Source organism: Haematobia irritans, chromosome 5, assembly GCF_050003625.1.
Source record: "Haematobia irritans isolate KBUSLIRL chromosome 5, ASM5000362v1, whole genome shotgun sequence".
Classification (NCBI taxonomy): domain Eukaryota; kingdom Metazoa; phylum Arthropoda; class Insecta; order Diptera; family Muscidae; genus Haematobia; species Haematobia irritans.
In genome coordinates this window covers 159,771,120-159,786,853 of record NC_134401.1, presented here as the reverse complement: position 1 = coordinate 159,786,853, position 15,734 = coordinate 159,771,120, and the positions used below count along the sequence as shown (strand labels likewise).

Here is a 15,734-nt window from a genome sequence, read left to right as displayed (position 1 = left end):
TTACATGACAATAAGAAAGAGGAAGCATTGGCTGCATTGCATAGACCAGAGCAAAATACGGAAAAATATATTTGTGCCGGAAATTTTCAATAAACGAATGAAAAAGGAGGGAATTCAAAAGAAATTGGACGAATAGAATAAATTACAAGTGAAAGAACTTCCAAAATAACTTAAAACCACTTACAAGGAAATGACCACAAGCAGTGAGGATGTACTGCTACAAATGGGCGAGGTACGTTTTAAGAAAGGCGATGGCACCTTGTACATAATGAATGAACGTTTAGCCTGGATGGCAGAACATCGCGACACAGTGGCTGTATCTCATAGGTTTGCCGATATTAAAAGTAAGTGTAAAAAATATTTACTGAGTTTTTTTTTTCGATATGACCTTGTTTCCTTTTCCATGTCTCTTGCAGCCCAAAAAATCTCACCCGAAGGTAAACCAAAAGTTCAACTCCAAGTTGTATTACACGATGGCAATACATCTACATTCCACTTTGTCAATCGTAATGGACAACAGGCAATGTTGGCCGACCGTGATAAGGTCAAGGAGCTGCTGCAACAATTACTGCCAAATTTCAAAAGGAAAGTTGACAAGGAACTTGAAGAGAAGAATCGTATATTGTCCGAAAATCCCCATCTCTTCCAATTATACAAGGATTTAGTAATAACGCAAGTGCTTACAAGTGACGAATTTTGGAATACCCATGCAAAAGAACATGCCTTAAAGAAGGTCAACAAAAAGCAAAGTATAGGTATGTAGACTGCCGGATGAGGCATCGCAATAAGGATGTTAGGACATCTCATCAGTGGGGAATTTTAATTTTGACATGAATTTGTAATGGAGCTATAATGAGATTTTCATTGATGTAAACATTGAATCGTGCAGCACTCAGTGATAAGAGTTCACCACTGAGGTATCACAATGGACTGAATAGTCTAAGTGAGGCTGAAAATATCGGGCTGCGACTATACCTACACCTATAAGGGAAATGTGGATATATGTTGCTGTTGTTGTTGTTGTATCCATTTGGAGTTGGTATTTTCGAGTTTTTCGGGAATTAAGCATACTCCAAATGGGGGTTTGCAGTCCTTGGACAGGGTTGAAACCCTTTGTCCGCCCCGGGCCGTAGACCCGACTGCAACGAGGGCGGATATATGTTGCTGTTGTTGTTGTTGTTGTAACAGTTTTTAATGTAGTTTCATCCATTTTGTTCTATGCTTGTGTAGTTCAGCTGGTAGCCAGATCAAGGAACTCTGCGACAAGGATGGGGTGTGTCCAGAGTGATCTGGTAGTGAGACGGGTAGGCTTAGCTGGTCAAGCAAAAAGGTGACGAGTGTCATGTGGCCCTTGATTACATATGGGACACACTTCAGCTACGCTGCTATCAATCACTGATAAGTATGAATTGAGGCGGCTGCACTTGCCTGATCTTAGTTGGGCCAAAACTACCATTGTCTGCCGTGGGAGGTCTCTCTCCTCCGGTGCAATGGGCGGCGGTCGGACTCCGAGAACAGGATTAACCTTGTAGCTTCTCATCGCTTCAGCTACAGTATCCTCATGAATCCTTTTCAGACCTGTCTGGTATGCTGCCTGATCTAGAGGCTCTCTTTTGTAACGCTGGATCTCTGGCTCTAGAAGGTGAAGATCAACACTTACATTCCTGGGTGGAGGTTGTCTATCCACAAGATGGTGATTCGGATGACAACTTCGATGGCAACCCAAGAGGTACTGCTTTGACAACATGTAGTTGTGTCGACGCACTGGGATGATCTTGGTCTCCGCATAAGGGCAGCGTTCTGACAGGTCTGTATGTTATTCCACTGCGTATCGCTCGTTTGAGGTGTCCACACTGGCTAATGTTGCTAATATATTTACACGGCGTAAATAGTATTCCAATATAGAAATTTAAGCGGTTGATTTGAAATTGTAGTCTGTGTCCATTCTGGTATATGTGCTCCACCACATCACATAGCGGTGTATGGTATAAAATCATGGTTGCCACAGCTGACAGAATTCTACCATAAATGGTACATTGTTTTTCTTTTTGGTAGATTGTTTTAGAATAAAATTTTGACAAAATTTTCTATAGAATTAAAATTTCGACAAAATTTTCTATAGAATTAAAATTTCGACAATATTTTTTATAGAAATAAACTTTTGACAAAATTTTCCATAGAAATAAATTTTGATAAAATTTTTTATAGAAGTAAAATTTTGACAAAATTTTCTATAGTAATTAAATTTGCCAAATATTTTCTACATATATAAAATTTTCCCAATAATTTTTAATAGAAATAAAATTTTGCCCCAAATTTTCTATAGATATAAAATGTTGCCAAAAAATTTCTATAGAAATAAAATGTTGCCAAAAAATTTCTATAGAAATAAAATTTAGAACAAAATTTTCTATAGAAATAAAATTTTGACAACATTTTCCATAGAAATAAATTTTGATAAACTTTTTTATAGAAGTAAAATTTTGACAAAATTTTATATAATAATTAAATTTGCTAAATATTTTCTACATATATAAAATTTTCCCAATAATTTTCAATAGAAATAAAATTTTTCCCCATATTTTCTATAGATATAAAATGTTGCCAAAAAATTTCTATAGAAATAAAATGTTGCCAAAAAATTTTTATAGAATTAAAATTTTGCGAAAAATTTCTATAGAAATAAAATTTAGAACAAAATTTTCTATAGAAATAAAATTTTGACAAAATTTTCTATAGAAATAACATTTTGACAAAATTTTCTATAGAAATAAAATTTTGACAAAATTTTCTATAGAAATAAAATTTTGACAAAATTTTCTATAGAAATAAAATTTTGCAAAAATATTTTCTATAGAAATACAATTTTGACAAAATTTTCTACAGAAAAAAAATTTTGCAAAAAATTTTCTATAGAAATAAAATTTTGCCAAAAATTTTCTATAGAAATAAAATTTTGCCAAAAATTTCTATAGAAATAAAATTTTGACAAAATTTTCTATAGCAATTAAATTTTAACAAAATTTTCTATAGAAATAAAGTTTTGCTAAAAATTTTCTATAGAAATAAAATTTTGACAAAAATTTTTATATAGAAATAAAACTTTGCAAAATAAGATTTTTGTTTGGTAGTTTTTTTGGCAAAATTTTCACCAAATTTTGGTAGATAATTTATGGCACGAGTGGCAACCGTGAATACAATTCCAAAGATCTGAGCTTCGAGAAAATTAAACAAGTAGAATAGTTTATTGCAATTCGCTTTATTGGTCTATTTGAAGACTTAGATTGCTTAAATAAATGGAAATAAAATATTCTATTTTCTATTTCAGGTGTTTCGGGCGCATTTCTTGCCGACATAAAACCACAGACTGATGGTTGTAATGGCCTCAAGTACAATTTGACTGACGATATTATCCATTGTATATTTAAGACATATCCTGCCGTCAAACGTAAACATCAAGAAAATGTTCCTGCAAAAATGAGTGAAGCTGAGTTTTGGACAAAGTTTTTTCAATCACATTATTTTCATCGTGATCGTATAACCGCAGGCACCAAAGACATATTTGCGGAGTGTGGTAAAATCGATGATCAGGCCCTGAAAGCTGCAGTGCAGCAAGGCGCTGGAGATCCTCTCCTTGATTTGAAACAATTCGAAGATGTGCCATTGGAAGAGGGATTTTGTAGTGTCTCCGGTGATCGTAATACAGTTAATAGTGGAAATATTGTCCATCAGAATATGATAAAACGTTTCAATCAACACTCAATAATGGTTTTGAAAACCTGCACAGATGTCAATTCGACCAGTAGTAGTAGTATTGGGACAGGTCCTCTAAATAATCAAAGCTCAAAGGATAAAAGCGAAAATGGTAGCACGGAGAAGACAAAACAAAAAGAAAATGCCATTGCTAATGGCACATCTGCCACATCATCTGTTGCCAATAGTCCAGAAAAACCTGCCAAAAGACAAAGAATTGCCGAGAAAATAGTCTACGAAGATTTGGGAGAACCCCTAATTGAAGTGGATGGTAATAGTGCTGAGGCCAAAGCACGATCACAACAAATTAATTTATGTAAAGTGGAACGTTATTTGCATGGTCCCATGCCAGGGACAAATTTTGATACTCATGAAGATCCCAGACGAATGGAAGAGATACAATATCATTTGCTATGTTCCACAGAAAATTGGAATCAACGAGTACCTCATAAAGTTTTGGTAAGCTCTACAGCAGCTGTTAATGCCTTGGGAGAGCTAAGTCCTGGAGGAGCACTAATGAGAGGTTTTCAGGAACAGTCCGTGTCACGTATGTTATGAAAAAGAAATCGAAAAAATTGTAGGTTATTTAAACGTTTTATTTCTTTTTTAATAGAGCTTGTACCTCCCGACTTTGAAAAAGATTTGCGTAACCTATATTTGGCTTTATCGGAATTGCTCAAACATTTCTGGCATTGTTTCCCACCCACTACTCAGGAATTAGAGGCCAAAGCTTTGAGAATGCATGAGGCCTTACAACGTTTTAAAATGGCCAAGTTACAGCCATTTGAGGTAATAAATAAAATTTTATATTGTTTGGGTTTTTCATTTACTTACTTTCTTTTTTTTGGGTTCTTTTTCTAGGATCGTTGTCAACAAAAATTATCTCCCTTGGGTGGCACACTAACTCAGCATTTAAATCGCCTTCTACAGTCAGCCAATGCTAAATTCGTTACATGGCAAGAGCGTAAAATGCGACAGCATAAATAGTTTACAAATGCCTCTAATATTTTTGAAATTGTTTACAAATCCTCCTTCTACAATAACGTCATGAATATGAACAGCCAATTGTTTTTGATACTCAAGGTTTCTTCGTTCATGACATGACCACCACAATTTGAAAACAAAATAACTAAGTTCCCGTGGCTAAGTACAGTTGTGATAAATAAAATAAATAAATTTCTGAAACATGAAAACAGAACTAAAATTGCCTTATTTTTAAGATGTGACAAGAGGCGGAATGTGTGTTACTTGGATTTTGTGATCTTTCAAATTGAAACCTTAACTTTATTCAATTCTGACAGTAGTAGAAAATTTTGTTAAAATTTTATTTCTATAGAAAATTTTGTCAAAATATTATTTCTTTAGAAAAATTTCTCAAAATTTTATTTCTGTAGAAATTTTTTTTAAAAATTTTATTTCTAAAGAAAATTTTGTCAAAATTTTATTTCTATAGAAAATTTTGTCAAAATTTTATTTCTATAGAAAATTTTGTCAAAATTTTATTTCTATAGAAAATTTTGTCAAAATTTTATTTCTATAGAAAATTTTCTCAAAATTTTATTTCTATGGAAAATTTTCTCAAAATTTTATTTCTATAGCAAATTTTGTCAAAATTTTATTTCTATAGAAAATTTTGTCAAAATTTTATTTCTATAGAAAATGTTGTCAAAATTTTATTTCTATAGAAAATTTTGTCAAAATTTTATTTCTGTAGAAAATTTTGTCAAAATTTTATTTCTATAGAAAATTTTGTCAAAATTTTATTTCTATAGAAAATTTTCTCAAAATTTTATTTCTATAGCAAATTTTGTCAAAATTTTATTTGTATAGAAAATTTCGTCAAAATGTTATTTCTATAGAAAATTTTGTCAAAATTTTATTTTTATAGAAAATTTGGTCAAAATTTTATTTTTATAGAAAATTTTGTCAAAATTTTATTTCTTTAGAAAATTTGGTCAAAATTTTATTTCTATAGAAAATTTGGTCAAAATTTTATTTCTATAGAAAATTTTGTCCATATTTTATTTCTTTAGAAAATTTTGTTAATATTTTATTTCTATAGAAAATTTTGTCAAAATTTTATTTCTATAGAAAATTTTGTCAAAATTTTATTTCTATAGAAAATTTTGTCCATAATTTATTTCTATAGAAAATTTCGTCTAAATTTTATTTCTATAGAAAATTTTGTTAAGATTTTATTTCTATAGAAAATTTTGTCAAAATTTTATTTCTGTAGAAAATTTTGTTAAAATTTTATTTCTATAGAAAATTTTCTCATAATTTAATTTCCATAGAAAATTTTGTCAAAATGGTATTTCTATAGAAAAATTTATTTCTGAATAGAAAATTTTGTCAATTTTTTTTCTATAGAAAATTTTGTTAAAATTTCATTTCTATAGAGAATTTTTTCAAAATTTTATTTCTATAGAGAATTGTGTCAAAATTTTATTTGTATAGAAAATTTTGTAAAAATTTTATTTGTATAGAAAATTTTGTAAAAATTTTATTTGTATAGAAAATTGTTTCAAAATTTTATTTCTATAAATTTTGTAAAAATGGTACTTCTATGAAAATTTTATTTCTGAATAGAAAATTGTGTCAAAATTTGATTTCTATAGAAAAATTTGTTAAAATTTCATTTCTATAGAGAATTTTGTCAAAATTTCATTTCTATATAGAATTTTGTCAAAATTTCATTTCTATAGAGAATTTTGTCAAAATTTTATTTGTATAGAAAATTTTTTCAAAATTTTATTTATATAGAAAAGTTTTTCAAAATTTTATTTGTATAGAAAATTTTGTCAAAATTTTATTCCTAAAGAAAATTTACTCATAATTTTATTTCTATAGAAAATTTTGTTAAAATTTCATTTCTATAGAGAATTTTGTCAAAATTTCATTTCTATAGAGAATTTTGTCAAAATTTTATTTGTATAGAAAATTTTGTAAAAAATTTATTTGTATAGAAATTTTTTTCAAAATTTTATTTCTATAGAAAATTTTCTCATAATTTTATTTCTATAGAAAACTTTGTCAAAATTTTATTTCTATAGAAAATTTTATTTCTTTAGAAAATTTTGTTAAAAATTTTATTTCTTTAGAAAATTTTGTTAAAAATTTTATTTCTATAGAAAATTTTGTCACATAAAATATACTCCTCCAAAAGTTTCTGGTGACTCTGTTCCATGGTGTAATCAATCTTAGTACTAGTGCGTGCCCATAGTAAAGTTTCATTTATTGATTTTATCAATTAGCAGTTCCATGTCCATTCTTCTTTATTTCGTTCAGTAAGTGAAATGAAGAAGAAAATCAAATGTTCTAATTAAAGAGTTACACACATTTCTTTTGATAAATTTTAAAGCTTTAACACACTTCAAAAGAAACGCTCGTCTTAGTTCATAAGCAACGGTGCAGCAGGCAAGTATCAAACCACCATCACCACCACAACTAACTCCAACCGCAATTTATCCATTAATCCAAGCAAGAATAATTGCAAAGCAAAAATGAAACATTTTACAATTTGGATATTGACAGTGGTTTTATGTGTCTCCTTGCCTTGTTTACAAGGTTCTGTGTTTTTTCCCACCAATAGTGCTTATGGTGTAAGTGCATATGTGTATAATATTGGAAAGCAAATTCCATAGAAATATTTCAATTATTTTCTATATCGGTTTATCGCTATAGATTTTTGCTGCCATAGCTGTTCCATTGGATTTGCCACATCGCAATGTCTTCATTTCGTATAATTTTGAAGCAAATTATAATTTACCCACAAATTGGGGTATACCACCGTATGCGGTAAGTTGATTGCAATTCATGGAAATACTCAGAATTCCAGACAGAATTATGTGCCCCATATATCTGAATATCTATCTATTTATGTGCTAATTAACCAATGAATAATTAACCTGTGACTTTCTCCCTTTTCATTTTCTATGTGCTGCTTTGTGGTGTTATGTTCGAATAGACCGGTATTGAAGATGAAGATCTTTTTGACGATGTGGTAGAAGGAAGAAGGGATAGTGGAAAAAGTTGTACCACAAATTGTACCATATCTTCACAAGAAGACATTGAGGGTAGTGGAGAAGACGATGAGAAACAATCGACTGAATCACCCATAGAGTCGACAAGAAATTCAACCGAATCGTGGAGAAGGAAAAGAGCTGCGCTACCTTCATTGCTGACTAGGACACATTTCTATCGAATACTCATTGACAAATTTGAAAGGTAATTGTGGTTGGAAAGCTTTTATGATGAATAGTGTTTTGGGGATGGACTTTATCTCCACATTGTTCAGATCAGGGGAAAACGGAAAGAGAAAAGGGGTAAAAAAAATTTTCACAATTTTATTTCTATAGAAAATTTTGTCAACATTTTATTTCTATAGAAAATTTTGTAAATATTTAATTTCTATAGAAAATTTTGTCAAAATTTTATTTCTATAGAAAATTTTGTCAAATTTTTATTTCTTTCGAAAATTTTGTCAAAATTTTATTTCTATAGAACATTTTGTCAAAATTTTATTTCTTTAGAAAATTTTGTCAAAATTTTATTTCTAGAGAAACTTTTGTCAAAATTTTATTTTCATAGAAAATTGTGTCAAAATTTTATTTCTATAGATAATTGTGTCAAAATTTTATTTCTATAGAAAATTTTGTCAAAATTTTATTTCTTTAGCAAATTTTGTCAATATTTTTTTATTTAGAAAATTTTGTCAAAATTTTATTTCTATAGAAAATTTTTTGCAAAATTTTATTTCTGTAGAAAATTTTGTCAAAATTTTATTTCTTTAGAAAATTTTATTTCTATAGAAAACTTTGTCAACATTTTATTTCTATAGAACATTTTATCAAAATTTTATTTCTTTAGAAAATTTTGTCAAAATTTTATTTCTATAGAAAATTTTGTCAGATTTTTAGTTCGTCAGAAAATTTTGTCAGATTTTTAGTTCGTCAGAAAATTTTGTCAAAATTTTATTTCCAAAGAACATTTTGTTACAATTTTATTTCTATAGAAAATTTTGTTAAAATTTTATTCCTTTAGAAATGATTGTCAAAACTTTATTTTGTCAAAATTTTATTTCTATAGAGAATTCTGTCAATATTTTATTTCTATAGAAAATTTTGTCAAAAATTTATTTCTATAGATAATTTTTTTTAATATTTTATTTCTATAGAAAATTTTCTCAATTTTTTTTCTATAGAAAATTTAGTCATAATTTGTATTTGATGTAAAATTTTGTCAAAATTTTATTTCTATAGAAAATTTCGTCAATTTTTTTTCTAAAGAATATTTCGTCAAAATTTGTATTTTATGTAAAATTTTGTCAAAATTTTATTTCTATGGAAAATCTTGTCAAAATTTTATTTCTATAGGAAATTTTGTCAAAATTTCATTTCTATAGAAAATTTTGTCAATATTTTATTTCTATAGAAAATTTTGTCAAAATTTTATTTTTATAGAAAATTTTGACAAAATTTTATTTCTATAGAAAATTTTGTTAAAATTTTATTTCTATAGAGAATTTTGTTAATATTTTATCTCTTTAAAAAATTTTGTCAAAATTTTATTTATTTAGAAAATTTTGTCAAAATTTTGTTTCTATAGAAAATTTTGTCAACTTTTATTTCTATAGAAGATTTTGTCGAAGTTTTATTTGTTTAGAAAATTTTGTCAAAATTCCTATAGGAATTTTGTCAAAATTTTATTTTTAAAAAAATTTTGACAAAATTTTATTTCTATAGAAAATTTTGTTAAAATTTTATTTCTATAGAAAATTTTATCAACATTTTATTGCTATAGAAATTTTTGTCAAAATTTTATTTCTATAGAAAATTTTGTCAAAATTTATTTCTACAGAAAATTTTGTCAAAATTGTATTTCTGTAGAAAATTTTGTCAAAATTCCTATAGAAATTTTATCAAAATTTTATTTTTATAGAAAATTTTGACAAAATTTTATTTCTATAGAAAATTTTGTTAAAATTTTATTTCTATAGAAAATTTTATCAACATTTTATTTCAATAGAAAATTTTGTCAAAATTTTATTTCTATAGAAAATTTTGTCAAAACTTTATTTCTATAAGAAATTTTGTCAAAATTTTATTTGTATAGAAAATTTTGTCAATATTTTATTTCTATAAAAAATTTTGTCAAAATTTTATTTCTATAGAAAATTTTCTCACTTTTTTCCTATCGATTAAAATTTGTATTTTATGTAAAATTTTGTCAAAATATTTCGGTAGGAATTTTTCTCAATTTTTTTCTATAGAAAATTTCGCCAAAATTTGTATTTTATGTAAAATTTTGTCAAAATTTTATTTCTATAGACAATTTTCTTAAAATTGTATTTCTATAGAAAATGTTGTCAAAATTTTATTTCTATAGAAAATTTTGTCAAAAATTCCTATAGATTTTTTTTCAAAATTTTATTTCTATAGAAAATTTTGTTAAATTTTTATTTCTATAGAAAATTTTATCAACATTTTATATCAATAGAAAATTTGGTCAAAATTGTATTTCTATAGAAAATTTTGTCAAAATTTTATGTCTATAGAAAATTTTGTTAAAATTTTATTTCTATAGAAAATGTTGTCAAAATTTTATTTCTATAGAAAATTTTATCAACATTTTATTTCAATAGCAAATTTTGTCAAAATTTTATTTCGATGGAAAATTTTGGCAAAATTTTGTTTCAATAGAAAATTTTGTCAAAATTTTATTTCTATAGAAAATTTTGTCAAAATTTTATTTCTATTGAAAATTTTGTCAAAATTTTATTTCTATAGAAAATTGTGTCAAAAATCCTATAGAATTTTTTTTCAAAATTTTATTTCTATAGTAAATTTGTTAAAATTTTATTTCTATAGTAAATTTTGTTAAAATTTTATTTCTATAGAAAATTTTATCAACATTTTATTTCGGTGGAAAATTTATTTCAATAGCAAATTTTGTCAAAATTTTATTTCGATGGAAAATTTTGGCAAAATTTTATTTCGATGGAAAATTTTGGCAAAATTTTATTTCAATAGAAAATTTCGTCAAAATTTTATTTCTATAGAAAATTTTGTCAAAGTTTTAGTTCTTTAGACAATTTTGTCAAAATTTTATTTCTATAGAAAATTTTGTCAAAATTTTATTTTCATAGAAAATTGTGTCAAAATTTTATTTCTATAGATAATTGTGTCAAAATTTTATTTCTATAGAAAATTGTGTCAAGATTTTATTTCTATAGAAAATTTTGTCAAAATTTTATTTCTACTATATCTTAACAATTAAAACAACATATTGAAATCAGGATGAAAGGCCAAAATGTATTCGCTATTTATTAAACCAAAAAATTACAATTTCTTTATATTTTCTTTCTCTCCTATTTATGTTTTATATCACACAGAAGTGGCTTTGAAGGTGAGCCATGTCTACTGCGTTTGATCTGTGAGACGAATTCTTCTGAATTGGGTGATATTAATGGAGTCTTGGGAAGTTTAATACATATCATGTTTTCGTAAGTATTTATAATAGTCGCCTATATTAATTGTATTTAATAGAATTAAAACCGATTGAAATAATTTCGTTATCATATTCGAATTTGATATTAACGAGTTGTATCGTTGCGTTGATAGTTTTCATAACGGAAATTAAAAACAGGATTGGTATGTTCTTGCTTTTCTTTCAAATTTAATTTTTCACAGTGCTTGATCTAAAAGAAATGGAGTGTGTTGCTGGTTCAAAAACAATTTTTTTTTATTGAAAAAATAAAAATTTTGTAACAAACGAATATTTTTGGTGATAAAAGTTTAAAATTTTCGAAACAATTCAAACAACTCTACAAAAAGAAAAGCGTTTTCCAAACGTTGTTTTTCTTTGCGTGTAAAATTAAAAAAAAAATTATAAAATTGATTAATTTCTTCAACATTATTTGTATTACAGAAAAAGGTGCCAAGAACTAACAAATTTCGTGGAAGCGAAAATTATGAGAGGGAATGAGCACAATCTTCTTTGGGGAAAATTCTTCCAAGCATATAATATTTTTGGACTCAAAATGCTTACAAACATATAATATGTTCACATAAAACAAACATATTAATGTTTCGACAGTATCCAATAATATATGTGCTTCCTGCAAAATAGGTTTGGAACATATGTTAGAGAAGCGATTTTTTTGAGGGTGTGTGTACCCAGGGAAAAGTTCATTGTGAGCCTTTCACGTGAATCCAAGAACGAAATCGGATATAAAATGGATTGTTTTAATAAATTTCAATAATTAAAAACCTATGTAGATTAATAAAAACATTGTCTTTTTGATAAACCAAAATTTAAAAAAAAAAACTTATTTTGTCTGAAAAAATGTTTCAGATTTTTTATGTATGGATATCTACATCGTATACAAAAGAAAATATTTTTTTGTGTCAATTGGCTTTTATTGACTTTAGTTTTGATTAATATAATTATTAAACTAATATTATTGGTTTCTCTTTTAAGTGTATGATTTATAATTGCTTCGTTTTTCCTTTTCAGACCTACAACATCGAGAAATGAAAATTTACCCCTGAAATACTATCAAGCCGAAGTTGATGGCATTTATGATCAATGCCATCACTATGAGGAAGAATGTACGGAAAGTATATTGGATTTAATATCTACACCTCTACATGAAATTATTGATAATATGTTAACAAATAAAATATAGAAATAATTCTATTTTAATTTAATCTTTAATAATAGCCGTTAATGTTGAAATGTCCGTACCCAAGATGTGAAGAGAGAGAGAGATTGTTAGCTATTCATATTAAAGTACGCCATCTGTTGGTAATTAAATACATTTTCTAGGAATATAAAAAGTCCTTTTCATAGTTACCGAATGAAAGTATGAAATCTTTCAATCACACGCATAAATATGATGAGTATGGCAATAAGTATTCTTAGATACTCGATTGACAACGTCAATCTAATGGAGTGGCGTATTTGGTGGTACATAAAACTATTTCTGCTGTGTGGCTTTTTTATGATTTTGGATTTTTTGGAGTTCAATCTATAAATGGTACATTCAATATGTCCCGTAGTTCGGAATATTAGTTATTTCAGTAAACAGATCTGACGAAGATATGAAAGTTTGAAACCGTCTGCTGTCTTCTGAACACTTTGGGTCTCTACTGACAATAACTTTCGCAGGTTCATAAATGAATATGTACATTGTATTAATAACCGATTCTTATTCTCGTAACATATATTTATTGTAATAATATACACAGAAAAAAATATCACCAAAATATTTCCAATTAAAAAGTTAATTGAAGTTGAAAATTTTTTCAATTAATAAATTAATTGATGCAATTAACTTTTTAATCATGATAGAAACATTAAGTTAATTAAGTCAATGATTGAACATTTTAAAAATTTTAATTAAAAAATTAATTGATACAATTAACTTTTTAATCAAATTCGGAAGACTAATTCAGTTAAAAAAAGTTCTGATTTTTTTTTTAAATTTGTAATTAAAAATGTATTTCAAACAATCATTTGTTAATCCAAATAAAAACTCAAAGCCAATCTAACTAAGTAATTAAAAATAGTTACCTTTTTTAATAAATAAATTAATTGCGTTTTGCAATCAATATCAATTAAAGTTTTAATTGAATCAATTAAAAAATTAATTGAATTTTGCTGAAAAAACAATTAATTTTTTAATCAAGAATTTTTTCTATGCCCAATTAAAACTGTGATTGATACTATCATTTTCGTGATTGAAGACATTTCAATTAAAAAATTAATTGGATCAATTAATTTGGTGATTGAATCAGAGAAAAAATTTTTTGTGTGTACCTTGGACTTCTATTGAACTTTGGACATTGAAGTATTCATACATGGCGTTAATTACAAGATTTTTTTCTAAGACCAAGTTATGACCAAGATTAGCTACATTGAACGCTAATTGGCAGAACCAGCATGGGGGTCACTACAATAAAATGTTTCGTTACAATTATTTGCATTTGTCAGTGGCAGAATTAGGAAGTTAAGGCAACGAATTAATTTATCAGATATTTAAAACTACTCAAATAATCGAAATTTTAAAATCTGTATTTAATTTAATTTATTTTGATTTAAAACAAGTTTTCGCAAAAACGTTCTTCATGAAATTTTGTCAAAATTTAATTTCTTTAATAAATTTTTGCAAAATTTAATTTCTATTGGAAATTTTGTCAAAATTTCATTTCTTTAATAAATTTTAGCAAAATTTCATTTCTTAGGAAATTTTGTCAAAATTCAATTTCTATTGGAAATTTTCGCAAAATTTCATTTCCATAGGAAATTTTCGCAAAATTTCATTTCCATAGGAAATTTTCGCAAAATTTTATTTCAATAGGAAATTTTCGCAAAATTTTATTTCTATAGGAAATTTTGTCAAAATTCAATTTTTATTGGAAATTTTCGCAAAATTTCATTTCCATAGGAAATTTTGTCAAAATTCAATTTCTATTGGAAATTTTCGCAAAATTTCTTTTCCATAGGAAATTTTGGCAAAATTTCATTTCTTTAATAAATTTTCGCAAAATTTCATTTCCATAGGAAATTTTATCAAAATTTCATCAAATTTCGAAAATTTTGTCAAAATTTTATTTCTATAGGAAACAAGTTTAATTGTTTCACGGTATGTACTTGAGGAGGTCTCCCTGTGCCCTTTTATTTTTCCCCGACCAAATAATAAAAAATCTTATACCTCATATAAATTTCATAATCTCCCTCAAGTTCTCCATAAAATTTCAGTAAGTCGACAAATTTTAGTATTTTCACTGTATTGTAAAAAAGTCGGACAAAGGGGAGGCAAAATTTCATTTCCATAGGAAATTTTGGCAAAATTTCATTTCTTTAATAAATTTTCGCAAAAATTCATTTCCATAGGAAATTTTATCGAAATTTCATCAAATTTCGAAAATGTTGTCAAAATTTTATTTCTATAAGAAACAAGTTTAATTGTTTCACGGTATGTACTTGAGGAGAAATGAGGTCTCCCTATGCCCTTTTATTTTTCCCCGACCAAATAATAAAAAATCATATACCTCATATCAATTTCATAATCTCCCCCAAGTTCTCCATAAAATTTCAGTAAGTCGACAAATTTTAGTATTTTCACTGTACTTTAAACAAAGTCGGACAAAGGGGAGGCTCCCTCCTCGACCAAATATCGAAAAAATAAAGAGCTGTTCTTTGCCTAGACGCCCCCTTCAACCTTCCATGAAAAATTCAAGCAAATCGGATAATGTTGCTACAATTTTCAAAAGATCGGACAAGGGGGAGGTCCCCCTTCTTGTCTAAATATTAAAAAATCAGGTACCCCATAACAAATTCATAACCTCACGGCGTGTTCTCTGTTAATATCAAGTAAATCAGAGAATTTTTGTTTTTTTTTTACTGAACTTTAAATAAAAATCGTATAAAGGGGTGGTCCACCTCCGCGATAAAATATCGAAAAAAAGTAGCGGGTGTTTGTCTAGACATCACCCCTAAGCTTCCATGGAAACTTCACCCAAATCGGAGAACTTTGGCCACATTTTTAAAAAGTCGGACAAGGGGGAATTCCCTCTCACCCACCAGATAACAAAAAATGAGGTACCCTATTTTCACCACATGGTTAGCCTCTACGTTCTCCGAACATTTTTAACGTGAAAAAATAAAATTATTTTATAACAAAAGCAAAAGCAAATTATACATTTTTGTAATGTGCGCTGTATGTAAAAGTTCCGTTGGAACTTATATTGATTTTTCTTTGCTGTAAACCTCACAGTGACCGAGACCTTTCCAATGCAAAACCGTGGAAATCAGTTCGTGCGTACTGGAGTTAAAGCGTCAGGAAGGAAACCCCTACTTATTTTTATACCCTCCACCATAGGATGGGGAGTAGATAGGGTCACGAAAAAAAGTTGATGCGGTCACCCCCCAGTTTTGTAGCATATTCGAAGACAATTTCAGAACACCAAAACTTT

The 15,734-nt window shown here is 27.1% G+C and overlaps 2 protein-coding genes across 2 annotated transcripts; both read left to right on the top strand.

Annotated features, from left to right (window-relative positions):
* Nucleotides 1-4,957, top strand: Tfb1 (transcription factor B1). The gene is made up of 5 exons (XM_075311201.1): nt 1-344; nt 417-755; nt 3,329-4,300; nt 4,367-4,542; nt 4,615-4,957. Exons 1-5 carry the CDS (start codon nt 191-193, stop codon nt 4,738-4,740), a joined length of 1,767 nt encoding a protein of 588 aa, XP_075167316.1. The 5' UTR covers nt 1-190; the 3' UTR covers nt 4,741-4,957.
* A 2,075-nt stretch (nt 4,958-7,032) lies between these two features.
* On the top strand, nt 7,033-12,453 carry LOC142240688 (uncharacterized). Its single transcript, XM_075312394.1, has 5 exons — nt 7,033-7,355; nt 7,438-7,551; nt 7,721-7,980; nt 11,147-11,257; nt 12,271-12,453. Exons 1-5 carry the CDS (start codon nt 7,257-7,259, stop codon nt 12,440-12,442), a joined length of 756 nt encoding a protein of 251 aa, XP_075168509.1. The 5' UTR covers nt 7,033-7,256; the 3' UTR covers nt 12,443-12,453.
* Nucleotides 12,454-15,734: the final 3,281 nt, after the last annotated feature.

Coding starts and splice junctions, on each gene's coding strand:
- Tfb1 (XM_075311201.1), top strand. CDS start 191: ATGACCACAAGCAGTGAGGATGTACTGCTACAAATGGGCGAGGTACGT. Junction 345..416: donor TAGGTTTGCCGATATTAAAA/GTAAGTGTAAAA, acceptor TGTCTCTTGCAG/CCCAAAAAATCTCACCCGAA. Junction 756..3,328: donor CAACAAAAAGCAAAGTATAG/GTATGTAGACTG, acceptor TTTCTATTTCAG/GTGTTTCGGGCGCATTTCTT.
- LOC142240688 (XM_075312394.1), top strand. CDS start 7,257: ATGAAACATTTTACAATTTGGATATTGACAGTGGTTTTATGTGTCTCC. Junction 7,356..7,437: donor CCACCAATAGTGCTTATGGT/GTAAGTGCATAT, acceptor TTATCGCTATAG/ATTTTTGCTGCCATAGCTGT. Junction 7,981..11,146: donor CTCATTGACAAATTTGAAAG/GTAATTGTGGTT, acceptor TATATCACACAG/AAGTGGCTTTGAAGGTGAGC.